General features: G+C 37.3%; 1 protein-coding gene across 4 annotated transcripts in view; it reads right to left on the reverse strand.

The window, feature by feature from the left end:
• Positions 1–27,953, reverse strand: part of DLC1 (DLC1 Rho GTPase activating protein) — a 414,054-nt gene that overhangs the window by 124,075 nt on the left and 262,026 nt on the right. The window contains exon 1 of one of the 4 annotated variants that reach the window (XM_012739813.3): positions 23,128–23,422. The exons of the other annotated variants lie outside the window; for them this stretch is intronic. Within the exon in view, the coding sequence (XP_012595267.1) occupies positions 23,128–23,266 (139 nt within the window). The 5' untranslated portion in view covers positions 23,267–23,422. Of the gene's footprint in view, positions 1–23,127; positions 23,423–27,953 lie in introns of those variants that run through there. 4 annotated transcript variants of the gene reach the window in all.

Here is a 27,953-nt window from a genome sequence, read left to right on the forward strand (position 1 = left end):
CAAAACATACCCCAAACTAATTCTTTCCCATCCCAGGTTATCCCCATAGATCATCCTTTTTTCCTTTTCAGGAGAATGTTTCCAAATGACATCCCTATCTTTCTACATGCCATCCACAACTCCTGAAATATCTTTGCCTGCCAGCATCCTCCAGGCTGGGTTGGGGCTTCTCCTGTGAATTTCTTTGGGGTGCTGTGCCCATTTCTACCACTGAAGTTGCCTCACTCTATTCGAGTACTGGACAAGGAGACCCTTCAGAGCATGGAATGTGTCTTGTTCATTGTTGTGTCCCTGTTGCATGGCACAATCCCTGGCACATGGGATAGTATCAGTGTTTGTTAAATAAATGTTTCCATATAAAGTTCTACCACATAACTCTGCTCCATTCATTCATATTGCCTCTTTATTGCTTTAATATAATCTGATTATTTTTGTCCCAATATATTGCTGCTACTTGCTAGAACAATATTGTTCCCATCTGCTTCACTAAGATTCTGAAAAGATCTTGGAGCATTCTTTGCAGTTCATAGAATTCTCCCGGCCGAAGTCAGCTGGCCAACACAGCATTATTTCTTCACTCAAATGTTGTTCTCCAATAACTTCTAGATGCCATATACTAGTAAAATCTCCAAACTATTATGGGCACAGAATTCGATTGGCAATTTTTATTATTTTAAGTAAATATTTTAACCCACATCACTCCAAACTTCTATTATCACCATAATTTCATAAAAGTGAAGATATTTTAATAACAAGAAAAGCAAGAAAGATAGAATAAAGAAAGGGGTTTAAATTGAAAAAATTTAATACTATAAAAAGTTAAGTATGTTGCTGTATGAGTCTACATAGGCTGCCATAACAGAATACCACAGGCTGGGTGGCTTAAACAACAAAACTTTATTTTCTCACAGTTCTGGATCTGGAAGTCCAAGATCAAGGCGTGGGCAAGGTTGGTTTCTGGTGAGGCCTCTCTTCCTGGCTTGCAGAAGTCCACTTTCTGGCTGTCTCCTTACATGGCCATTTCTGTGTTTGCACTCTCCTGGCATCTCTTCCTCTTTTTATAAGGAAACCATTCCTATTGGATTAGAGGCCCACCCTTAGGGCTTCATTTAAACTCCCTTACCTCCTTACTCATCTCCTAACACAGTTACATTGGGGTGTAGGGCTTTAACATATGAATAGAGGGAGGGGTCACAAGTCAGTGTAAAATAAATGACCTTATTTTTCTCATTTTGCAGCTGATCATTAGAAATTTCATCCCAGATTGACACCAATCTGTAGGCCAAAATTTGAGAAACACATTCTAAACTCTGTAAATACCACACATATATTCTTCTCTTTAAAAATTACCTATTTTATTTATTTACAGGCTTAATTTTTGTTCTTACAACAATTTCCCATCTCTTTTAAATAGCAAAATGCTTTGAGGCAAAGTCCCTGGATAAAAGACTTTTTGGATAAATTTATCCATCCATTCAAAAATATTCACTGAGCACCTAACTGTGTGAATAGAATGTAATGGAATCTTGTCAGCTGTTGTGTCAATGGAAAAAAAAAAAACCAAAAATCTGAGCTTAAAATGATAAGATCTAAATACTAGCCACCTCTCTGAGGCAAAGTTTCTTCATCTTTAAAATGGGGATAATCACATATGGTTCCTTTACCTGTTTGTAAGAACTCTAAGAGGGTGATTTACGTTTAAGTTTTTTTAACTATATGAAGTACTATACAAATACAAGGCATAATGAAATTATTAGAGATAACATAGTTGGATTCAAAAATAGTAAAACACAGACAAATTAGATTAATATTAATAATATACAATTCCCTTTATAAAGTTATTAGATTAGTATACCAGGGAAATGGCGTGCCTCCTGATATCAGTAAAGCATTTTAGAAAGACTTAGTGATGTTCTTTCAGACTGGATGGGTTCTGAGATTTTTGATAGGGTCATATTTTGGCCAAGCAAGTGACCTTTGAGAATGTTGATTATTGAATGAATATGGATATGGACCTGGAAAGAGATCTCTAATATTGTTATTGAGCTCATCTTAAGTAACATTTTAATTACATTAAATCAAAAGTCCTTAATAAAAAGACCCAAATGACTTGCTTATAAAGTCTATGGGCATCACAAAGCTGAAACAAAGAGCAAATATATGGAGAGATAAAGACGCAGAAGGCTGGAACGATGGGTAAAGAGACATGTGCATAAAATGAACAATATTAGATATAACTGGGGCAAATGCCAATCCTACATTTAAGCTTTAAATAAAACCCAAACCCTGCTGCACACGAAGGAAAGTCTAAGAATTCTTGTTCATGTCAAAAAGACTTCTTGCTTATGATCATAAGCTTAATATGAGCCCTCAGTATGGTGTAGGTGACAAAAAGACAAAGAACAGATAGATATATTATAATTATATATTATAGATATAATTATATATTGTAATTATAGTCTGTGTTAATAGTGTCATATAGCCCAGAACAAGGGAAGAAAAGTCCTACTGTATCTTACCTTGTTTAAAGCAGATGTGGAGTATCTTGTTTACTATGGAGGGCTGTTAACAAACTGAAGGCATCGAAAAGAGACCATTCAGAGATCTCGAAACCTCTCCCAGTGAGAAAATGTTGAAATAACAAAGGGGGCATATCCTGGATAGAACAGTATATCTTTCTTATTCACTTGCAAATATTTGAAAGTTCATCATATAGAAAAGTGAACAAACATTTTATGTGATGCTTCAAATAACTGTTCAGTTATACTTGTCCTCTTAAGGTCTCTGACCAATGGCACAGTAATGGCACAAGAAAGAGAGTAAAAAGAGTGTCCTGATTCATACTTACACTTTTATTAAGTTGACTCAGAACTTATTTAGAGAAAACATTAAATTTTATTAAGAACCAAAATCAAAAAGATAATTCTACCTATCTGTATGGACTGTTAAGGTACAATGTATACCTTAAAATACCTTATAATGAACATATAGTTCATTATAAACTTATAGTACATTATTGTATATTAATCTTAAAATACATTATAATGAAGCTAGAGTAGGTTCACAAGAAGTCATCTAATGGGTTTGCCAAAACTTGCAATAACATAACAGAATTTGGGTTAATTCCTAGAACGTTATAGGAATAATTTCAAGGTAAACCAAAGTTGAACTATTAACATCCAGTGATAAAACTAACATGGAATTCATTAGCATAAATGGTGAAATCAGTTAGGAATAGTCGTGCAAATATTTTAGATAAATTAATGGACATAGATCTAAAATGGGTTTTGAAGGAAGATGCTATTCTTGGGAATTTTCTTAACCTCTTGGCATGGATGTCACAGAGTAACAATGCCTTTTTCAAACTGTCCTTGGATGTTCATTGTGACAGGGATCTAATCTGACATGGTTATTTCCATGTGAGTGGTGGTTCTCCTCAAGAAAAATGTATAGTGTGTATGTGTGTATGTGTGTGTGAGAGACATTGTGTGTGGCGTTTAGATATGTATAGATGTATATGTTTGAATATCTGTAAAACAAAATTCAGATTAAAAGAAAATAACTACAAAATTATGGAATATTTATTATTGATTATATTCCTTTTGCTGGTTCCTTACTACATCTCTGTAAACCTGAAAAGACTTAATCACATCACCTATTTTGACAGAAAATAGCAACTGAAAAGAAATATCTTGATTTGAGTAGGCCTTGGAGTGTGATGGCCTGAGAGTGTTTAGAAAGAGGAGGAATTCAGTTACTCTGGGTCAATGCCATATGCTAATTTCATTTCCCTCTCTTCTTTAATAACCTTCATGTATTAGTAAATTAGAGTCTGGGGAAAAAAAAACAAAGGCAGCAAATGCTTAGGAGTAACAAAAACATTGCTAAGTTATAACATCTGGACTTTATCACTACAACCCTGACGTCAGGACGCAGCCCAGATGTTAACTATATGAACCATCTAACGTTTGGGTGAATGTGGTCTTTCCTTAAATTTGCAAAATGCTTGTTGCAAAAATCTAGGAAAAAACATAACATCTTAGGGATATAAGTAGTCTACCAAATATTTAGGAGATGAGCTTTGGGATTACAAGTGTATTCATCTCCTCAAACGTTGTGGTTACCTCCTTGGAAATCTTACTCCTTTTGTCCCCCCCAAACCTACACCACCCCCAAATAACAAGGAATAAAGAAAAGAATAAAAAGCACTTGGAGAACATAGTGAGAGGGGAATGTAAAAATGAGAAGTATCTAGTCCTTAGCCTTAACAGACATATGAGCTAAGCTAGGACACTCTTCCTACCCATTCAAGGGCAGACTGCCTTTCTCAGTTGCAGCTTGCTGGGATGAGCTTCCTGATTTCTATGTTCTATGTATGTCATTTCACAGTTTCTAGATAACTGAAGAACAAGAAAAGATTGATGGAAATGTAGATGGAAATAAAACCCATGAACTATATCTCATATTTCTTTCCACTTTCGATCATTACAATGAATGAATGTGTAATAGATGTCTCTACACCTTTTACAGCTGTATAGGTAATGAGGCCATGCTGCAGGTCTTGTCTTGGGATGGTGATTTAAATAAAATGGAAAAAAATTTTTGTTAGTTAATCTCCTAACCCACCCCCAGTCCCAGTTGTCAAATGTCACTGGAAACTACTGACTAGAAAATGATTGAAAGATCAAAATGGTAGTTTGAAAAAAAAAAAAAAAAAGGAACTTGGAGTGTAGGGAAAGGGGTAGAGATTTCTGACCTATTCATAGATGGACGTTCTAGACATAGTATGTGTTCCTTTTGGTAATTTCATGTGCTGGGGTGTGATGTGACTATTAATAAAAATCATTTAGCATTTAAAAAATACTTAGAGTTTATTTAACAAATATTTAGAAGGCAGACTAGTGATGGTGGAGACTAGGCCTGAGATCCTGGAGATTGATTATCTGGATTCAAATTCTGATTCTTTTGCTTACTATATGATCTTGGAAGATTTATTTAAAATACCTCTGATAGTCAATTTTTTTAAATTATAAAATGTGGATACTTAGACCTATACCTCATTGCATTTTTGTGTGAATTAGTGATAAATGTATAAAAAGCCTACAGCAATACCTGCTATATAAAAGGAACTCAACAAATGACATTATTAATTATACTAAAGGCAGGAATGAGTCTGTCCATCTGTATATCTGGTGACTTAAGTACTCAGCAAATAGTTTGTGAAAAAATGACTGAATGGATGGATGAAAGAAGAAAGAGTAAGTGAACAGATCTGGAGGTTAAAAACACAACTTTCCACTTGAGCCAAGGGAGATTACTTTGAATTTCCTGATGTGGCCTGGCCAGTTTTCACTGTCTCTGTACCCTTCACCAGGGTTCTAGATGTTCTCTCCTCTTCTACTTTTGCCTGAATTTATTAACATGGTTCCATCCCCACTTCTGTCAGGATCATTTCCCAGACAATTCCATGGATAGCTTCTTTGAAATGCCTACAGAACCATTATTATCCATGGTCACCTCTGCAGCATATGGTAGGAGTGCCTAACATACTGGAAGTACTCAGTATTTGTTACATGAAAGAATCTTGCCCTTTTCATTGTTTAATGTTTAATGTACCTGTCTTGAGAGCAGGGCCTGTGTCCTATGCTTTTTTGCTACAACACAGCATGGTAACAAGCAAATACTACAAAAGCATATGTGGATTTGGAGGAAATTTAGAGATAACATACTTTAACCCCATCTCTACAGATGAGGAAGGTGAGGATTATATAGGCTATTGACTTGCTCAGGGTTGCAAGAGCTAGTTTAGTCCTAGAGTGGGGTTTACAAGGTGGACCTCTTGATTTATGATTTTCAACTGAATGGATGAAATGGATATATAGCAAAAAAAATCCTAAAGGAAGTTTATAAGTGATCACAAGTTCCACCATGAACTTCTATAGTACTTCAATCTGGATGCCTCAAATAGTTGTCGATGGTGGTCATGACTGTATCACAAAATCAAGTTCTTTACTAGAATTTTCTGTCTAATTTGTCACTCAGTTACCAGGATTGCATAAGCTTATCATTAAAAAAAAAAGCAAAAATTCTCACATGCCTATTGAACAAGTGAATAGCACTACAGTTATTGGTAGGAATGATCTTGTGTAATATAATCTATTTTATATGTTTCAGTCATCATGAGAATGGATGCACTGGTTAAAATGCAGATTGCTGAATAATGAAATGTTTGCTGTATTCAGCATTAAAAATCATTTAGTGGAATATTCTGATTATATCAGAGATGTTAACTCAATTCAGGATATGATATTGACTTTATGTCAGCTACAGAAAAGAAAATAAAAGCAATAGAAGCTGTGGGAAAGCATCATGCTGAAGGTAGAATATTCTAATCCTAACCAGCTGTCCTTGCTTGAATGCATGGGAACTTAATAGCAAACTCTCTCTCTCTCTCATAATGTGTTTAGCCAGGAGCAAGCTTTGTATGCATTTTACCAAAGCAATGAAAAAGCTGTTTTCTATCTACAAAAGTGCCTAAGAAAATACAAGAGGGAAGTCATCAAAAGCCAACTTGAAATAAAATATATATAAGTACAAACAACAGACTTCTCCAAGGCCATTAAGTGGCAGGGAGCCACAATTAAGCAATTACTTAAACACAGCAAGTTTCAGTTCACTTGTACTGTGTTAGAGGGGCTACTATCCCAACTGGAATCACCCAGCAAATCACAAGTCCAAGGGTGATAGAAACAAAACATTCCAGTACCTGAAGATTAATAGCCTAAGCGTCACACTCGGAACTCTTCAGATCTTTCAAATACCCTCCTTCACATTTTTCTGTAGGGCCTGACAAATTATAAATCCTCTACTTCACAAAGGAAACTGCAGTTTTACTCTGAATCTCTTGGAGTAACAGATCAAGGGAATACTTAGAAGTACAGGAAAGAAATAACATTTTTACTATTTAAGAAAATAGGCTCTGAAGAAAATGTGAAGATGGGAGAGAATTTAGATTTCCGTTTCTAAAAATAGTTACTCATATAAATCCTCATTTATTAACAATCTCTACTGCCTGATTTTTACTTAAGCCCTGTAAGGTTACAAGGCACCATGGACTTTGGATTCAGGAGAATGGAACATTTATCCAGTTACCTAATGTTTTGAGCTTGATTCTTCTCATTTATAAATGTAGAAAATGACATCTGCCTTAAGTGTTTGTTATAGCATTCAAAGAGATCAATGACTTCTACCCACTGTTGGAATGTAGCAGGTCCTCACTGAAAATTAACTTCTATCTTTTTATTATTTCATTTTCCATGTTTACAAGGGTCTGTTATTTCTCATATGGGCAGGAGACAGTCTAGGGTTAGACTCTAGAATACTCAATTTCATTTTTCAAGTAAGAAAATAGAGAAAATAAAAGAGGGTAAAAAATTACAGTTATGAAACTCCCACTTAATCACTTCAGTGGCACCTGGCATAAAAAATTATGAATACATAAGACCTCAATACCATCTAGCACAAGAAGTTATGAATGCAAAATGCTCACATACTATCCAGTGCTGTGAATCACAATGAACCATAATGTTCTGAATTGAGTACAGTTAGAATATCTTAATTTTACAAATTTTACAAAAACATGTGAACACAGTGCTAGGGTTCTACTCCCTCTGGGCCTTGGAAGAGTCTATGCAAGATGGACCCTAGAAATTCATTAGTTTTGTGATAAATCCACCTCAGGCTGTGGGATATAAGGAAGAAGAGCTTTGTTATTATTATTGTTATTTAAAAATTAAAGATACTACAATCTTTAAAAATTTCACAATTCCTTCAAACCTATTACATCTCCTTTCCACCTGCTCTACTTAAATTGTAGGTTTGTTTCTTCTAAGAAATATAGACTTGTTTCTTTTGAGAAGGTGATGGGAATGTTGACTTATTTGAACTGGTGTGTGTTATTCTGCCTGAAAAAAAAAAATACTGGTATGCTATGCGGGTGCATACCATTACTAAATACAAGTACAAGAGATGGTTTTTTCTGTTCCAGTAGATTCCTATCTAATTGTGTGGAGAAGATTAATATATGAAATACCAGCAAAGAAATGATATAAAGAAGCATGTAATTAACTATGAACTTTAAAAAAAATCAGTAAGTGCTACAAGACTTCAGATGAAATGGACATCAGTAAAGGTTGACATTGTTCTAACATTGTAAGAGCAAGAGAATGGAAAAGTGGAAAGGATATGGATTGAGGGGATCATGCTACATTTACTGAAGAACAAAAGAAAACTACAGAGAAGGAAATGAACACAGTGCTTTAGTGGGACAACAAGGAAACAGTTGTATAACTAAGCAGAGTGTAGAGGTGTTTTGATCTGAGATGCCTGGAAATTGCATGATCTTGACGGTTTCTGAGCAAAAACAGTGACGAAGTGAAGAGGGCAATGGGATGAATAACGAGTTGAAGTGGCAGATGCTGGAGTCATAGAAACCAGGTTGGAAGACTTTGACTTTATCCAGAAGGAAAAAGAAGAAAATGGTACTTTGTGCCATGGAAGTGGATAGAGGACTAGAAACAAAAGGGCAGACACAGCAACACACAGAATGCAGAATGGACAAGATTTGGTCACTGACATGCCATGAGGGATAAACAGGAGGTGAGGTGACCTGTACGAGATGACAGACTCTAAGCAGTAGATAATGAGGTTGATCTTGGAATTGTCCATTTCAATCTGATGTTGCAAGATACCCAACATCTACTGGAAAACCATGTATCTCTAATATATGGTTGGAGAAGAATCAGAGTTTAAAGTTGAGAAAAGGACGAGATAGGAAGGAAGGAAGGAGGGAGGGAGAAAGCAAGCGAGGGAAGAAAAATCCAACTGATGCTGGATGGAGAAAAGTGTAATTATTATATAATTTCTGTATAGTAGTTTGTGTTTCAGGAATTAACAACACGGAAGCAAGAATATATACAATCTATAAATAATTTATGAAATTACAATATATGTTATTGTACAAAGGAGGGGTTACTGATTCAAATAGCTTCTGAGTATTTTGATTAATTCAGAAAGAATATGAAGTAGATGCTTTGCCTCAATTTCCCAATATCTATTTTACTTATTAATAATAGTTGGTTCTATACAAGATGTACTTGAATATTTTAACATATAACATTAATACATGCATTTCTCCATTTGGCAATATGTGTATATGCCTTTAGGTTTATATGTTTGTCCACTGATTAAATCATTCAAATCAAAGCTCTGTGTCTCAGCCAGTGTTCTAGGCATTAGGATTATCAAGGTGCACAGTACAAAGTTCCTGGCTTCACAAAAGAACTTAAGGAAAAGAGAGACAACGAACAACATATATAACATACTCGGATAAATGGATTGCAATTGGTTAATAGGAAATGCAATTTTAATACACTGATTATACTGGCCTCTTGCAGAGGGAACATTTAATCAGAGACCTGAGCGAAGAGAGGGAGAGAGCCACATGACTATTAGGGAAAATAATTTTATAGGACGAAGGAACAGCAATTGCCAGGAGCACCAAAGAGGCCAGAGTGTATGGGATGGAGTGAAATGGGGAAAGGATACAAAAAGGTGAGGTAGGAGGAGTAGGCAGGACACAGGTCAGGTAAAGACTTCTTGGTCACAGAAAGGATTTTACTGAATGAGGGAAAGATATTAGAGGGTTTTGAGTTGAGGAGTGGTAGGATATAATTTATGTTTATAAATATCACTCTGGTCACCACATTTGCAATAAATGACAAGAGGTGGGGCAAGGGCGAAAGTAGGGAGCCCAGTTAAGAGGCAACTGTAAGAATACAGGTGCAGGATAATGGTGGCTTGACCCAGGGTGGCAGCAGTAACAGTGGTGACAAGTGGTCAGATTCTGGATGCAAGTGTTTCATAATATAAGTTATTGTGAGGTTGTTATCTCTGAATCAAATGTTTTTGCTTTTTCTAATTCTCAGCTAGACTCTCCTTCCACTTTTTATCTTCAGCACTTACCTCAGCTGCGTTTATACCTAAGTACAGGCCAAAAATAGGTATCAATACACTTTATGTTTATTATCACCTTTAAGTTACCTTTTGGCTTGACCTGTATAAGAAACCACACTAATAAAGAAATATTATTTATGATGCACAACTTTCATTACAAACCTTATTCGTCTAGTCTTTTCTTAATTCTATTAACAATTTAAAAACTCTTCATCATATCTTTATATTTTATTTTTTAAAGTAAATACTTTATTTTTTAAAGTAAATATCCTATGATTTTTATAGCATTTGAAAAATTCTCTTTTCTATTATGGGTATTCTAATATGCCATTGATGGGTGTGAAATACATTTGGCCACAGAAGATGTACATATATTAGACTATGAAATTCCATCCTTAGATGAATTACTTAGCCTCAGAGAAATTACTACACATGCAATATAAACAATAATATTCATAATAGCAAATGCTCTTACTAGCAGATAGTTGGAAACAACCTAAATGCTTCTCAACAGAAGGAACAAGCAAATTATGGTGTATTTATATAATAGCACTAAGAATAAATGAACTTTATGTCTGAACATAAATAAATTTCAAAAATGTAATTTTGAGCAAAGAGAGTTGCAGAAGAGTATCTGTAGTATGGTTGTACTTGAAATTTTTATGTGCAAAATAATAATAATATTTTGGGATACTTAAATATGTAATGAGTATAAAACCAGTCTGAAAATAGTTAAACATCAAGTTCAGGATTGGAGAATTTCAGGGGGAGTCAGAGAGAAAGTAGGGAGGGAGGGAGGGAAATGTGATTCTGAAGGGGCACACAGAGGGCTTTAATGGAAATTGTAATGTTTTATTACTTAAGTTAGTGGTAGATACATGAGTATCTTGCATGTCTAAGATATTTAATAAAAATAATACTACTAGTAGTTAATTGATAACCTATACAATGATATTTTTGGAGAAAATCTTTTTGCTAAGCAAAGATAATTTCAAATATTACCCAAACTGTATCGAATCAAAAAACAATGAGTATGTCATGAAAACAGCAACTTAAGCCACATGAGACACTGGGATCGAGTGTCCCAGAGTACAACTGCATGGCCCATTAGCTATAGCAACATCGCCTTCATTTTACAAAAGCAATTAGTACATACCTCAGTCTTCAAAGGAAAAAAAGATTACCTACTCTTAAAAAGTTATTAAAAGCACTTGGCTTTTGACCCTTAGAACTCAATTTGTACAAGGTATGGTTCAGCTTTTTCCTATAGTCATAAACGTTGTCAAATGCTATTTTCCTAAGCTCCATTTAAAAACAGAGACATTATGTTAACTTATTTTGATTTAAAAACACACATTTTTGTTTTTAGACAAGAGGATAGTTCAAATAATGGTCTTTTATTCATTCAAATTAGTTTAAGTTTTATTAGGGGGAGAAACTGGAAACAAGGAAAAGAAAGCACTCAAACACAAGGACAACCACAGAAGTTGTTTGAGAGTGGAGGTATGTGTGGGTAGGTGGTGGAGATTAATGAGGACGGAAGGCCACGGAGGTTCAGTAAGAGAATACTTTATGCAGCAAAGTGGGAGTCATGCTCAGGGTCACAGAAATAAAAACATATTCTGTGAACTGGCCTCACAAGAATGGGAGCTCGGAATGTGTGTGGTGGTGGCCGAAAAAGTGGGTGTCCAGTTTTGATCCATTTGTCCGTCTCCAAGAGAGCAGACAGTGGTTCACCCTTACCTTCCTGCAAATGCTCTTCCTAGACTACACTTTCTCCCTTATTTCCTTCCTTCATTCCTAAATTAAATGCTTTAATTTAAATTAAATGTTTATTTTTTTCCCCCCACACTTGTCTCTGATATACCGGCTAATCCTTAGGGTATGTACAGGGTAGCTGGTTGGGGACTGACTGTTGTTATTGTCTTAAATGGTGCAAAGGGCATTTATACAATAGATTTTCAGGCACTGCCTTGACATAATTTTTCTGGAGTTTACCCTCTGTGTTTATCTTCAGTTGTGCAATGATTATACTGTGCCAAAGAGCTTTGGCTAGAAACACAGTCTTGAGTTCTAAGTCATCAATTTATACAAATAATCGGTGAAAGACTGAAGGAAACCTTTTTCTCCCTTCCTTTCTTTCTTTAGCCAAAATAAAAGGAAGAAAAAAAAAAGAAAATACTATACACAAACTTTTGTACATAAATTGGAATTAGTTGCTGAATGTACACTTCATAAATTTACAATATTCTAAGTGTAAAATGACCGGTGTTATTCTCGTGACATTGATATATGTGCCATCTGCATGCAAAAGACATGAGTGAGGCAAGCACTTTGGAATTGTCTTGTTATCCACCCACATTCTCCTACTCTGTGCTCATGGCTGCAGGTACATTTTGTGTTGTGGTTGGTTGGATGTGATCTGTAGCCCCAGCATAACAGAAAGGGCCTTAGTTTCTCCCTTCAACTCAGTGGCATGTTACTTTACTCTGGGGAGTTCTGGCTCTTAAATAAGTCCTCTGCATAGTTCTTATATAATGAATATCTCTTAGAATATTAAAATCAACTCATGTGAAATAAAACTTTAGAAGGCCTGATAATAACTTTAGAAGGCCTGCGAACTACTGTTCCACGTGGCTGTGTTTGTTCTCATCACCCTTCTGCCCAACCCCCATTGGGTTATCATCTCATTTGTCCTGCCATGAGCTACGCATGAGTCAACATGCACGTACTAATTTCATTTGGCTGGAATTCACTAAATGAAATTCTAGCTTCTTGTAATAGCACAAAAGAAAGATGTTTCTATTGCAGCCTGAAATGGCATGCTCAGACTTGTTTTCATCACTGAAAAATTATAGTTCAAAGACTGTGTTATCAGAGCTGAAAAACAATACATTTGATGGTATACTTTAGAACCTGAGATGGGATTCATTTACAAAAAAGTTGTACTTTAAATATAACATACTGTAAAGGTAGATTAGGAATGTTCTTACTCATCTAGTTTAGTTCCTTTTTTTTTTTTTTTTTTTTTTGCCAGATGTTTATGTTGGTGAGAAACCAATAACACTGTCTAGACCTCTAGGATATAGTAATCAAGCATGAATGAAAAACATTCAAAGGTCACACTTCAATCTGGACCTACAACATCCTGCTATTCAAGACCAGATTAGAGATGATGGATCGTGATAAACTGATCCACACTGAATGCTGAGTCAGTAATTTGAGAATTGTCTACAAAAAGCTAAATATGTCACCAAAAATCCACCAGATAAAACAAAGTCTAGACACCATAAAATGTGCTGTTTCCCCCTGCTGACCGCATGTTGTCAACAACCAGATGCTATATTGGGACTTTTACACCAGCATCCTATAAATCAGGAATCTTCAATCTTTTATGAAGAAAAAGTTCCTTGAAGTCACACAATTCCTGAGGGGGGTGTATGTGTGTTTGTGTGCAATTGCCTAGATGTGCTCATATAAATAAGGAACTGAGAGTTATATTATGGTATCAGGGAATTCAGATCACCAACCAAGATTTCACCAAACAATAATATATCATGATTTTTCACTATCTTGGTTATTTTCATTGTCTAGAAGTTGCTAATTTATTTATATTTAAAGTGTTTCAGTTTGCTACTGAAATGATTTATTCATTAGATATTCCTGCTATGGAGGATGAAAACTGACACCCCTCTGTCATGACACTGAATTCAACACTAAGATAGTTTTTACTGGAGAATGATGGGGAGTCAGGGGCAGTATCTTGGCAAATCATAAAAATGGCCTTCTTTCTCTCCACCTTCTGGCTGCCACTCTCATGCCCTTACGGAACTTTCAATCTGAAACACATTCAAGGGACACTCAATGCAAGGTGTGGGTCAATTACTGCCTCAAAACAGCAAACCTTTCCACAGCATGCTGAAATAAAGTCACCATGGGGTACTCTCTCCCTCTCTCTCTCTGTATATATATATATATCACCCAAATAATTTACCTGGCTGAATTTACCAATGCTACTATTTTATAAAAATGATTCTGCAATACCTGTATTTCCCTTCACACCACCCTCCCAGCTCTCTCTCTCTCTCTCTCACATACACACAACTGTCACATTATTCTCATAGTTGGATAGAGGCTTTTCTTTGCAGTGATTCAAATGTTTTCATTTCCATGGGCAATAGTGGAAAAGTGATAATTGTGACATTAAAGTTCAAAGTGTGTTAAGGAAGTTTTTCTTTTCGCAGATAATGTTTATTAGGGTACAGAATGAGCATGACCCTGACAGGTACAAAAAACTAGTAATGGTGAAATAGCATGAATGTCCATTTGTTATCAGGTACTTGGACCAGTGGTAAATTCATGCCACAAAGAGGGGAGAGAGGGCAGAGGAGGGAGAGAGAAGAAGAAAGGAAAGGAACAAAGAAGAACGGGAGAGACAGGGAGGGAGGAAGGCAAATACCTTATGGTACCTGTTCAGTTGTGCTTTGGAGTCTTGTTTTCTATGCGAGTTACTTTCTCCTGCCAAATAGAATCAAGACTACTGGAGTCCAGAGACAATTTTTAATTTTCGTCTATTTTTTTTTTCACTTAGCACACTGTCTGTCATATAGCCAATGCACAGTCAATATTAGCCAACTTGGAGTTAATAAAAGCTTATGCCCACCCAGTGTGAAAACCTTCTTTGTTACTCTTTGCTCTGGTGACTGTTCTGTCTGCCGTCTTCACTGTGCAGTGGGTGAGCCATGTCCCATCTATTTCTATGCCTCTTATTTGAACACAAAATGCTCCACCTTAAAACTTTGCTATTTTTTCTCCATTCTTAAGCCTCTCTCCCTAGTAACACCAAGAATCCATAATTAACTAGATTCTTTAGAATTATCTAGTTAATTAACTAGATACTTGGGAATATACTAGTAAAATCACCTCTAGGAGACAATGAGACCAAGATACTTGAACATATTGTCAACATTCAAAATTTGCTTTAGTGAAAAATATCAAAATTGGCCAATGCAATATCAATATAAATTCATATCTTCCTTGGTAATTTTCTCATTGATTTCATTAATATCTGCATTGGGTAGATGATAATTAATTTTCAAATATGGAAAGCAATCTAGGGTGACATTGATCTGAAATGGACTACAATTTTTCAAAGTCATGTTAGATATGGAGCTGTAGAATTGCTGCACTATGATTTTATAATTAATCCTTATTTTTATTATCTTAAGTATTTAATATTTTCCTACTCAGGGTATGATATAACTTTGGGAACTGGTAAACACTTAATAACACAATTATGTCATATTTTAACACAACTCACTCATTATTTTTTTTCCTTTTAAAGATGCAAAATAGAAGTATCTTTCTTACAGTTATTATCAGAATAAAAAGTGTCTTGACTTCTAATTTGGTTCCATAAAAGATTCTGTGGAATCGCAAATGTTTAGGACAATCTATTTCAGTCCTACAGCCCATATATGTTAAATTCTGAGAGAAATCGCATATGTAAATTGAAATATTTAAAGTATAACTTTCAATTTTAGTTAATTCTGATTTATAAATCAGCCAAGAGCACCTTATTTTAGAGAGAGACATATTTTAGACTTCACTGCACTTAACCTTTGAAAACAGGTCAGCATCTCATCTTTAAAAAATATGATTAAAGATAAGACCTCATATAAACAGCACTTTGGAAGTAACAAGTCCTTCTGCCCTATGAAGAGGAGCATGGTCAGTTCATTGGGTACAATACACTCACTGCCTGACCCTTGTTTGCAGAGAGGATTTCCTGTGGCTCTAGGAGGGCACCCAGATATTCTGACTGGTTTATGCATGTTTATAGGCTTATTCTTTGCTCTATGAGGGGAGCTGGACCCACAGGGATCTGTAGGTCAGTTTAAACTTCTCAACCTTTCTGCTCATGTTCCACTCCTCCCACCCATGCTTCCTTTCTTTTTCTTCAGCATTTTGCATGATGCAGCTTGTACTATGAATACAATGAGTTTATATGTTTATATCTATATATATTACATTAATTCAATTGATTCTCTCTCTCCCTATCTCTCTCTATATATATCTTAGAGACGGGGTCTCAGTCTGTTACCCAGGCTAGAGTGTAATGGCTTTATCACAGTTCACCATAACCTCAAACTCCTGGGCCCGATTCTCCTGCCTTAGCCTCCCAAGTAGCTGGAAGTACAGGTGCACGCCCAGCTACTTAAAAATCTTGTTTTTATTTTTTATAGATAGGGTTTTGCTACATTGTCCAGTCTGGGCTCGAACTCTGGGCCTCAAGCGATCCTCCCACCTTGGCCTCCCAAAGTGTGTGAGCCACTGCACCTGGCCTAATGAATATATTTTTAAAAGCTACCTATGCTTCTTGCAGGTATTGCCCCTTACAAATGTGTATTGTCCCATCCCCCTGGGAATCGCTGGTTAATACATCTATCAGTAACGAGTTTCAGACACCTCCTAGTGACCAAGAGACACTATACAATTCTTCCTTAGTAAAATGGAGTTCCCTTTCCCCATGTTCAAAGGTACTATTTAGGTCTCATGCTCATGCTCTCTTGTCATTCAGTGCCTAGCACAGTGTTCTGCATGCAATAGATGCTCACGAACACATCCTTGAGAGATTAATTAATGATGATTGCTGGTTTGGAGGTTTCTGAACTTTTTGTCCATGGACCCCATTGGTTTTTAAGGTATTACCAAAAAATATCCTAATTTATTGGCACTAAAAATAGTAGTACATAGTTCTTAGGATTATTTTTAAGGTCAAATGAGAAAAATGCCTTTAGAGCTCTCAGCACAGGTTCTAGCACTTAGAAAGCACTCATGAAGAACACATCCAAATGCTAGGTACCACATATAATTCACATTACAAAAAGGCACATATCTGGTCTTGGGCTGTGACTGAGAAGAGCAACAACAGTACTACAGTCATGAGTTTGATTACTATGGTGATGAATAACTTTGGTCTTTTCCATGGTAAAGTCTTCATCAGTAATTCCAGGCAAGTGCTTCAAAAATACCAGTGGTTGTCAGTAAGCCACAAGGGAAGAACACAAAGGGATCAATGCAAATCTATCATCATCATCACACACTAACAACTCCAGCACATGTCATCTGGGTGGCTCACTCTCTTTCTCCAAGAATGACAAAGTATTATTAAAATAAAATGACTTAAGTCAGAAATGGAAAAACACATTTAAGTTTATCTTCAATCTATACCTAAATAATTTCTCTGGACTAGAGAAATTCCAGAGGAATGTTCTTTTAAATCCAGTTTTTGCTTTACGATATAGTTTCAGATCCTCAAGCAGACCTGTAACAAATTACTATGCCCCTCCGACCAAGATTTTGATTTTGAACCCATCTAGTCATTGTAATTATAATGGGCTTTGACAAAACGTGCAGACTGTTCCTACATACTACCTTAAATAAAGTCACAGAAGTTTTGTTCCAGAAAGAGAGGTGTGTGAAACATCCCTTTCAAGTGGCAGCCTTGACATTTAGCACACTTTTTCTCATACCAGAGCTGAGCCACGTGCTGGAAACCCCACGCCTGCTGGTACTGTTGCTCTTTTCCATGTTTGGCTCCATCCATATAGCAATTTTCAAAGCAGGTTCCAACATGCTTGGGAAGACTTTCAGATATTGTATATCTTGCCTGACAAACTCATAGGCAAGGACCGATTCCCTTATCCATGTGTGGAAACAGTTACTCTCAAGTCATTTCATTTTGGAACTCACAAAGGTCTGCTCAGAAATCATCGCCATTAGATCCTTCTTTGCTTCCCTCCAGTGGCACAGAAATAAACTCCATTTAGCATTGAAATTTTATTTCTTTTTCTTTTCTTTTCTTTTGGACTGGTTGAACTACTTTTGCTCCAACGCCCTAAGCAAATTATAGTGGTATCATGCAAATAAGATGAAGCTCCTTAGGAAGTAGGGCATAAAGAAAAGAGAAGTGGGATTATAGCAACCCCAACAAATGCGGTGCTTACTGTATGTCAATGATTCTTCTAAGCACTTTGCATGGTAGCTCATTTAATCCTTAAAATAATGTTATGACATAGGTCCTATTATCAACCTCTTTATATCTGTGAGGAACAGAACGACTTGCCTAACTACACATTGCAAGAGCCAGGATGAGACCAGGCAGCCTGATGCTGTAGCCAGCTCTCTCAACCACTGTGTTATGTTTCCTGTCACCAAAGCCAGCCTTGATATCAACATACTTCTCTTTGTATTGAAATAGTAAAATTTAAGTTAATACATACATGCCCACATCACAGTGTCATGAACATCCCTAATGGTTGTCTTGCTTTAAAATCTTCTATGGCGTGGCATAGGAGTAGAGAAATCTTTGTTTACTAGAGGAGCCTGCATATTTTGAGGCATACATCACTCATGGTTAAAAGGCAATCACATATGCCCTTACATGCTTTTCACTGTGAACCGAAGGAACAGAAAACAGTTCACAGGAGTCAATGTTTGTGGTTGCCCTTCATTGGAAGTGGGCCAGGATTCTTGATGCCTCATTGAATTGAGAGCCAATGCACCACAGAGTGTGTCAAGCACTCATTTTGCTAGTGAATTGGAGACCTCATCAGTGAGAATATAAAAATCTATTTCACAAAAGATGTAAGATACCAGACACTCAACAAAATACCTCAGAGGAGCCAACCTAATGTGGGTACTTAAAGAATTTATTTTATGTCCATTGAATCTCACCTGGATTGAGATTTGTTTAAATATTTTTGCTCTCTTCATAGGCGATTCAGCATTTTTTCCTTCTCCTAAATGTTTAGCTATGGAAGTAATGCCATGCCAGGGGTCTCAACCAGGATGAGACATTTAGATTTTTCTCCTCATATGTCATGTCTCCATAATAGAGAGAACAGATTCTTTTTTTTACATCAGTGTGTTTTTTACTATAGGGTGTCCCCAAAGACACCATACATAGGGAAAATGGGAAATTGTAGCTATATGTATTTTTATTTATAAAATATTCATTACTAAATTTTACAAAACTTTTCCTTTGGTATTAGCAGTTCTCACCTTATTAGATGTTGTTAAATAAAGACTAACATTTAATTTCTTTTAGTTTATTCATTCTGTTGTCCAAACTGAAGAAAGTTACTGTGCATGTGTAGTCTGGGCTTTGCCTTACTTTCAGACTCTTTAACTCTTTATGGCCTTAATTTTAGTTTCTTTTATTTTTCCTTAGAGGCAGTCTTATTGGTGTATCAGTCCAAACTTGTTTTGTGGAGCATTGTCAAATAAACATCAAGGAATTCCAGCCAGCTCATGTATGACAGCCCAGAATCTTAGTCTATGAGAATTTTTGACCAGAAGTATTTGAAAGCCACAGTAAGTATTAAACAGAGATTCAGGAGGTCCATGAATTTGGGTGAGCAAACATTACGTTTTAATTTTCCCTAAATTTGAAATGGAATTTAGCAGTTCCTCTGATTATGAATGTTGTCAAACTGCCCTGCCCCCTTGCAATGGTATTATTTGTCCCTATGACTTTGTCACCCATAAAAACTGACTCTGTCACCAATAAAACCCAGACATTGTCATGTTACATTATGATTGTTGCAGATATCACAAAGATATCACATTTACATTTATCCCTACTCCATAGTTACTCCACAGTCAGAACCACTCCTGATTAGACATGATTGCCATTTTTCTATTCAAAATGTTCCTGTGACTTTGCTGGGCAATTACTGGGAGACTCTGCATTGTAGTCATTCTTGCTCCAAAGAGTAAAGTTGCAGGTTCACACACTGGTGACCTAGATATGGGTATTATGTCCCAGTATTCCCTATCTGTAATGGTTTGTGACAAGACATGAATCAAAGATCAGTTTAATGCATAATTTAATGTCCTTGATTTATCTAAATAACAACAGTCTGCATGCTGGTATCTTGAAAAATATCTTTTAACTTTTACTTCCTTCCTTATATTTTAAATGCATTATCCTGTTATATAATTCATTCATCTTATACTACTATATCACATTTTTGTGTTTTGAATACTTTGATAACCATATTTCACTGTAATTGGTTTCCTTTATAATTCTATATGTATTATTTACATATTTTAAAACATTATTCTGAGAAGCAATCCACAGGCTTCACTAGAATGCTAAAGAGATCCACTGGCACAAAAACAGCTAAGAGGCCCTCTATGTAAGGATTGAGAAGTTCTCTGGAATGTGATGTACTCTGATGCCACAATGCCCGTGTATTAAAGAGGAGAGAGGGAAGGACACAGAGGACTTGCAAGAGGCAAGACACTTTGTCCAGACAAGAGCTGTCCACCCATTGGCCAACCACTGTCATCCTCAAAATTCCAATTCACTGAAAACTCAATGCCATCCTGTGCTCTTAGGAAAGACAGGATACCTGTGGGGTTGGGAATAATGGTTCCAGAGAAGATAGGCTTCAAAACACTTCTTATCCCTTACCTCATTAATTTCACAACATAAAGTGAAGAGTGAGGCTTGGACTTTTTACTGCTTTCCATTCTGCACATGAAGGCAATATGGTATGATATATAATAAGGATTTTCTCTGGTGTTGAAAGAAGTGACTTTCTTGGGATCATTTAGAGCTATTATTTAGTGCTTGGTAAGTGGGAGGGTTGAGTGCAGAGCAGAAGTTTGAGGGTAAGGGATGGAAGTAAGTGCTCTTGAGGTTTGGATGTGCACCAAATCAATCTCCATTTGACTAACTGAGCTTGGAGCCACGAGCCAAGAAAGGGGAGGGCACAAAAAGTGTCCAGGTCAGTTGTCATAGCCAAAGTCCTTTCTTTTCAAGTATAGTATCGGGATTCTTTTCAAGTATAGTATCGGGATTCTCCACTGTGTGAATTACTTCAGAGTTCCATATTCTTTTTAGAAAAGCCAGGCAACCTAAAGAATTCTTTCTATCAGTGGACCTAGAGCACAAAAATACTCATTGTGGCTAGAGCTGTGGAAATGTTTTATTTTTAATCAAACATAAAAATAATATTTTTTCTTTTAATTTTTATATTTTAGAGACAGGGTCTTGCTCTGCCACCCAGGCTGGAGTGCGGTGGCAGAATCATAGATCACTGTAGTCTTCAACTCCTGGCTTCAAGCAATCCTCCTACCTCAGCCTCCCAAGTAGCTGGAACTATAAGTACGTACCACTAGGCCCAGCTCATTTTTCTTATTTTTTGTAGTGACTGGGGTCCACAGTATGTTGCCCAGGCTGGTCTCAAACTCCTGGTCTCAAGCCATCTACACTCTTCGGCCTCCCAAAGTGCTAGAGCTACAGACATAAGCCATCACACACCAAGCCCATTTTTTCCTAAGTGTTTTTCACTAATGAGTTTAAACCTACTGCTATGTTTTGACTCCAAATACACCATTAATATATAACAGACAAAATCAGAAGAAAGAAAGAGATGGTAACTTTTCAGGGATAATATATCCTTATTCTTAGAGGTCATCAGCTGTCAAAACCTCTTCCTTTATAACAACATAAAAGGAAGTCAGGGAAGCAGAAATATTTGGCTTACTCTTACTCTCAAATTAAAACATTAAATCACAATTAGATATTTTTAATGTTATCTTTAATAAGATATTATTTATATACTATTTCCATTTGTGGTAATGGATTTATCAAATAAGACAATGAAGGGACCACCTTTTCTTTTTAAGGGTCAATGAATTGTAGTTGTGGATTTTATACTCCTATATCTTATCTTGTAAACTTCCTCTGGCCAATTGCAAATTGTCAGCAGATAACACAAAAAAATTTTAAATTAAAGAAATTAAAGAAAAACAAATTGGAAAGTTGGATTTCTTTAAGGCACCACATTTTACTTTAAAACAATAATAGAATGGTTAAATTTAAAATATTTTGCTCTTTCTCCCTGCCTTATGGTTAGACTTGACATTGCATATTCTTCAAGTCCTGGGTGATATTCTTTAGTTTAATAGAAAGATTTTCATGCACATTCTAAACAAACTTACATACTATGATGGTAGGAAACTAGCACATTATCTTCATAATCCGCTTTCTCACAATCACTCACCTTAAACCTCCCCACTTCAAGTCATGTCAGGACAATTATGTTAAAGTCAAATGGCCTTTTATCACGAACATAGCACAGAAATCCGGATTGACCCTTGGAGGCCACTTCTAACATTTTTAGCGATTCAGAACTTCATTTAGTATATGAAAAACAACTGGCTTAACCAACAAGGTTAAGAAAACATAATCTTTGACCCATCCACGTAGATGACACAGGAACACCAACTTAGAGAGCAAACAAGGAGCCATAAACACTATTGGATATCTTTTCTGGATTCAGAGAGTTTTTCATAGCATAGCGAGATAACTAATTTATATCAACGAATGAATGCTCTTCCGGATACCCAGAACCAGGCAGAAGCATACCCCTGCAGACACAGTCTGCCATTTGGTGGCTGTCACATGAGCCCTAGCACATTTGAATTGCACCACTGTATTTACGTTTTATTGTATTTCAAACGCCTGCCCCTGGCATACCTGATACCCTCCTGCAACTGAGAGCAGTTCCAGGCTGCCAGAGGAAATACCAGCAGGCTTGCCCTGGGCAGCGCCCATCACTCCACTGGCACACAGACCTGCCGGGTCGCTGCTGCGCTCATGCCAGGCCACTTCGCCCAGGAGAGCTCCAAAGCTGACCTCACACAGCCCCACAGCGCCCAGGGCTTTTGCCTCTAGTTGCTCATCACCACTGATTTTCTGACTCTCACAAGGACCTTGATTTTCTTTTCAAGGTTAAAAACAAACAAACAAACACCAAAAACCCAACTCTCACAAAACCTTACCTAGAACTAATCAGACTGGTAACCGGAGAGGCATTACAGAAAGCAAACAAACAAATAAAACGCCAACACTCCAGAAACGTTAAATACCGGAGAAATGGAGACTGAACACACTGCCCTAAGTGATGAACTTCACGCAGCTGATGAGATGGTTCATGATTCGCGTGAAGTGAGTTAATAACTGTGTGTATGAAATTGTTTTCTTTTAAAGCCTCTCATCCCGGCCCCCTGCACCCACGCCCCTCCGCCTCTCACCTGCCAGACGTCTGTCCCTGGTGTTTTTCCAAATGACATCCAGGGCTCTCGCCGTGGAGTCCCTGATGTGGTCACTAAAGGACCTCCGGAGAGGAGCTCGCGGGGGCCGAGCCATCATGTGGGCCTCCGGGTCCCCCATGCCCCCGCGATCGACTTCAGCGCAGCGCGGGCGCCGCGACCATCCTGTTCCGCTCCTGCCGGAGCTGTCCTTCCCGGCCGTGGGCTGTGGCCCTGCCGGGGCGCGGGGTCCCAGGGGCTAGCCGAGAGTCAGCCCCGCGCCCTCCGGACGCCGGCACTGCGGATGGCACTGCGGCCCCCGGCAGCGCCGACTGCAGGCGCCTCCTGGCCCGCCGCCAAGCGCGCGCGGCGGCCACATCTGGAAAGGCTTACCAATGAGCCGCCCTCGCCCCGCGCTCGGCTGCAGCAGGGCTATCTGGACGCTTCCAGCTTCCTGTGTAACCCAGTAACTCGCCTGGGTCCACGCGTGGATGCTGGTCTGTTAAATACCATGTCCCTCCTTTACAGGCAATCCAGGTAACCCAGCATGTTGAAAGGCAAGGCCGGGCCGGAGGCAGGAAAGGGACTGAGGGAGGAGGTAGCGCTGTCTTCAACGTTCAAGGTTAAGTCTCATTATCATTTGCATCTCATTAACTCATTTGTATCTTATAAGCTCATTGTTTTAGATTAGGCTGTTGATGAGATTGAAAGTTCAACGTTTCAAGCAAAATCTTGATCAGCCCCTCTTATTTTCTCTCTAACTACCCTTCTATTAATGCTTGCATTCAAGGGTTTAATCAAGTCCTTCTAGGTTTTATCTCGAAATAAGGTTCCAATATTCCCTGGTTTTGTGACTCTTTTAGTTCTAAGTAAGTGAACTTCATCGTCATAATTGCACATCAAAAACTCATTCCAAAAGAATTTTTTTAAAAAGTGCCAAACACTGAGAAATCAAAATATGGACCAACTGCTTCTTTTACAAGATGTATTCTTGAGTTTCTAAAATGCCAAATTGTCTATTTCTATGCCAATTAATTTGGCAGATTTTATTCATTTTAATGCATTATTAATCTTCTCTCACTGTCCCCAAAACCCCTTCTTACAATTTTCAAGGTTTGGCAAGAAATCTTAATATTGGCATAAGATAGTATCTAAGGCCCAGTTCATAACCTTTGCAAGATGAGATAATGTTGTAAAGGCACTTTGTAAATTGCAAGGCACCATGCAAATGCTAATTATTGCTATAATTATTTTTATACATGAATTCATTTTCAACCCACACTGATCTCCCAAGTCTTCAAATTTCTACAGCATGAATCCTTTCCCCTATATATATTTGACAACTTAATTATACAAAGGATAATTATGAAAAAAGTGAGATTGTGCTTATGAGTTTTAACTAACACTAGTACGACTGCTTATTATTATAATAACCCGTATGTCCTAAATTGCATTGTTCCCAAACTGTTAAAGCTCCTGAGTCTCCCCAATTAAGAATGTGCTTTTTGGTAAATATCCACTTTTTTGCCTTATCATTGGGCTGGGCATTAATTAGGAGGGAATAAATATTAATACAAACTGCTGCAGTATGTAGATCTCTGTGCATGTGAGAACCAATGCCAACTGAAAATTCCCCATTAAAAAATATATAAAAAAAAAAATGGTTGCCTAATACCTGGTTCCATTTGAAAACAAAGTACCCAAAAAGTCTGTGTGTGTGTGTGTGTGTGTGTGTGTGTGTGTGTGTGTGTATACACATATGTGTATGTGTTTCTCCTTCTAAGAGGTCTGTGTACCTTGAACCTTGTTGACTCAAGTCCTCCTGGATCAGGATGAACAGGACAAGTCCATCTGGACTCCCTTTGCGGAGAAACAACATGAAGTACCCATAACATGAGTAGGAGGCTACACCACACACTGTTCTAGGCATGAAGAACTTGAGGATGAATAATATGTCAACTCTGTCTTCAAGGAGGAAACATCATATTGACCACAAATAATTTCAAAATAGTGGTATATGTTTCAAAACAGAAGCATTTTCAAAGAGTTATAGGAGCACAGAGAAAAATGCAGCCTGGATTGTTAACTTCTCCTAGGAACTGACCACTGCTCTAAATTTTCAATCTAGATCTATGACAAAGTCAGGCACATACAGCCATTCACAGCATGAATATAAACAGGTGATTGTTTGAGTCCTACAAAGTGACTGACTGTAATGGTAGGAAGCTTTACTGTACCTAAACACAGAAAAGAAAAGGGGACAATAAAGGGAAAATAGCATTTATTGAGCATCTATCATGAACCACAAATGCTTCTAGAACTATATATAGACCCATGACTCATCAGAGATCCAGCCGGTACAGGTGTCATTATCTCCTCTTATGAGATGAAGAAGGTGAAGCTTAGAGAGAAGAAATTTGAGAAAGGTCAGGTAGTAAATGGCTGATCCAGATTCATACTCGGTGGTGTCTGCCGCCAAAGCTCATTAGCTTCCCAATCAACTTGACTGGTCTTAAATTAATGATGATGTTAATGATAGTGACCCATTAGTGTTATCTAGACATAGTTGATACTGAGCTATGAACTAATGCTCCTTAATCTTAGCCAAATAAATTAACCAACTGGAACCTGGGTATTGAAGAAGCCTGAGTCTGCAGATGGATTTTAGGTGATCCCAACCATGAAAACTGAAGGACAATGAACCATGAGAACTGAGGTCTAGTTCAATGCACACTGTTTAACCACAGGGCACTCAGGTCTGATCTCCAAAGTGTTCTAAGACAGCCTTCCTTCTCTTTGTCCCTCTCTAGGATAATACTCTCAATTCTTCAATGTAGCTCATCTCAGCAGGTATTAGAAAAACCTACCTATTCTTAGTACAGTTTCCATTAGGTAGAATGATCCACATACCTGACATATCTAAGAGGTTTTTATGTTGGTTTTTCTAAGGGCACTTAACCATATATATGTAAATTTTATTGGTAGTCTATTTTGGGAGGAGAAGTCCAGCTAAATGTTTTTGAGCAAGCCAGACTTTAATTATTGATTTTACCATACCCCAATGCAAGGATGGCAACTTGGCCCTTCCTTTCTGACAACTCATTAAATCCAAATTTCATTGTGAGAATATTTCAACGCCTTATAGATGAATCTTGGCCACATTTCATGGGGATGCTATAAAAACCATTCTAATATACAGCCAGTTTTAAATTATTCTTATTTTTTGCTTTCTTGGTAGGCCATTAGAATGTGCACACAAAAAGTACTTTTTAGAATCTACTGTTTATAGAACAATTCCTCAAGTTGTCCTTTCACAAATTTCAAATATCCCAGTTTTTTTGTGTGTGACAGTGAGAGGTGAGAACAATTTGTGATAATTAGTGTTGTCTCAGCTTGGCAGATGGGGAAAGTGGGAATATAAGGAGTCCATTGGTTTTTCAGGATACCACTAGGAATTAGAAGAGAAATGAGAAAAATGACATTCTGCTTTGATAGCTTTGCAGTTTTTTATTTTTGTGATAAAGGGTTAGTTTTGGCCATTGGAGGAGCTGCTGTGAGACCAGGGGATGCTATGCAAACTCTTCCAGATCCCTGGAGAGCAGAGGTTCTAGTCTGTATATTAAGCTAGAGATTCTGGTTCAAATAGGTTCCTAATATTTTCTACCTAAGAAAGTTGTCCTACTTTTGTAATGTATTATAGATATTATCTAATTTAGTCTAATTTATAAATTTTTTTTTTTTTTTTTTGAGACAGAGTCTCGCTTTGTTGTCCAGGCTAGAGTGAGTGCCGTGGCGTCAGCCTCGCTCACAGCAACCTCAAACTCCTGGGCTCGAGCGATCCTTCTGCCTCAGCCTCCCAAGTAGCTGGGACTACAGGCATGCGCCACCATGCCCGGCTAATTTTTTTTATATACATATCAGTTGGCCAATTAATTTCTTTCTATTTATAGTAGAGACGGGGTCTCGCTCTTGCTCAGGCTGGTTTTGAACTCCTGACCTTGAGCAATCCGCCCGCCTCGGCCTCCCAGAGAGCTAGGATTACAGGCGTGAGCCACCACGCCCGGCCTAATTTATAAATTTTGTCATCTTACTGCAAACAAAATTTTAAATTTCTTTGATTTAATGTTAGAGACACCTATCTTCTTTTCCAAGCCTGTGTAGCATAAATCCACTTTGGCCTTATGGCCACTCTCATTTGCTAATGCAACTCATTGAAGGCATTTTGGGATCAATTAGAATATTTAGGACTGCCCAAAATGCTGATAGATTCTCTCAAAATAATGTGAATAATGATGGGAAATAAAAAGTTTCTTAAGAGTCAGTACCATGTCTAGATCTGGGTCTTTGGCACAGGGAGGAAATTATTAAAACATCATTTGGTTAAGCCCTATGAGTGATCCAGCCCCTACAACAAGACAGCAGACTTAGTGAATGGCAGTACCTACCCCAGCATAACAGGTCTGCTTAAAGGCTTATAAAACTACAAAAGGAGTTCTCCATTGTGTAGGTCATCTGATAGGATAGATAGCCCATGGTGAGGAGAATTCCTAGAATTAAGCCTTTGTTATTCTGAGAAGCAAGTAGGTTACATGCATGATGTAATGATGATTGTTTTCATTTTCAAATGTTTATTTAATATGATCATCTATAGCACATTTGCTCTGGCAAGTGGCAATTTTACCTCTTAATCTGTGTCTACATTTGGAAACCTAAGGATTACACTGAAATTGGTGGAGAATCACCTTTGAGATCAACTCTGTTAAATGTTCTCCATCAAAGGGCTCAAGTCAATATACACTATCTATTTAGGCATATATTGATGTTTGATA

Source organism: Microcebus murinus, chromosome 24 (assembly GCF_040939455.1).
Source record: "Microcebus murinus isolate Inina chromosome 24, M.murinus_Inina_mat1.0, whole genome shotgun sequence".
NCBI lineage: Eukaryota > Metazoa > Chordata > Mammalia > Primates > Cheirogaleidae > Microcebus > Microcebus murinus.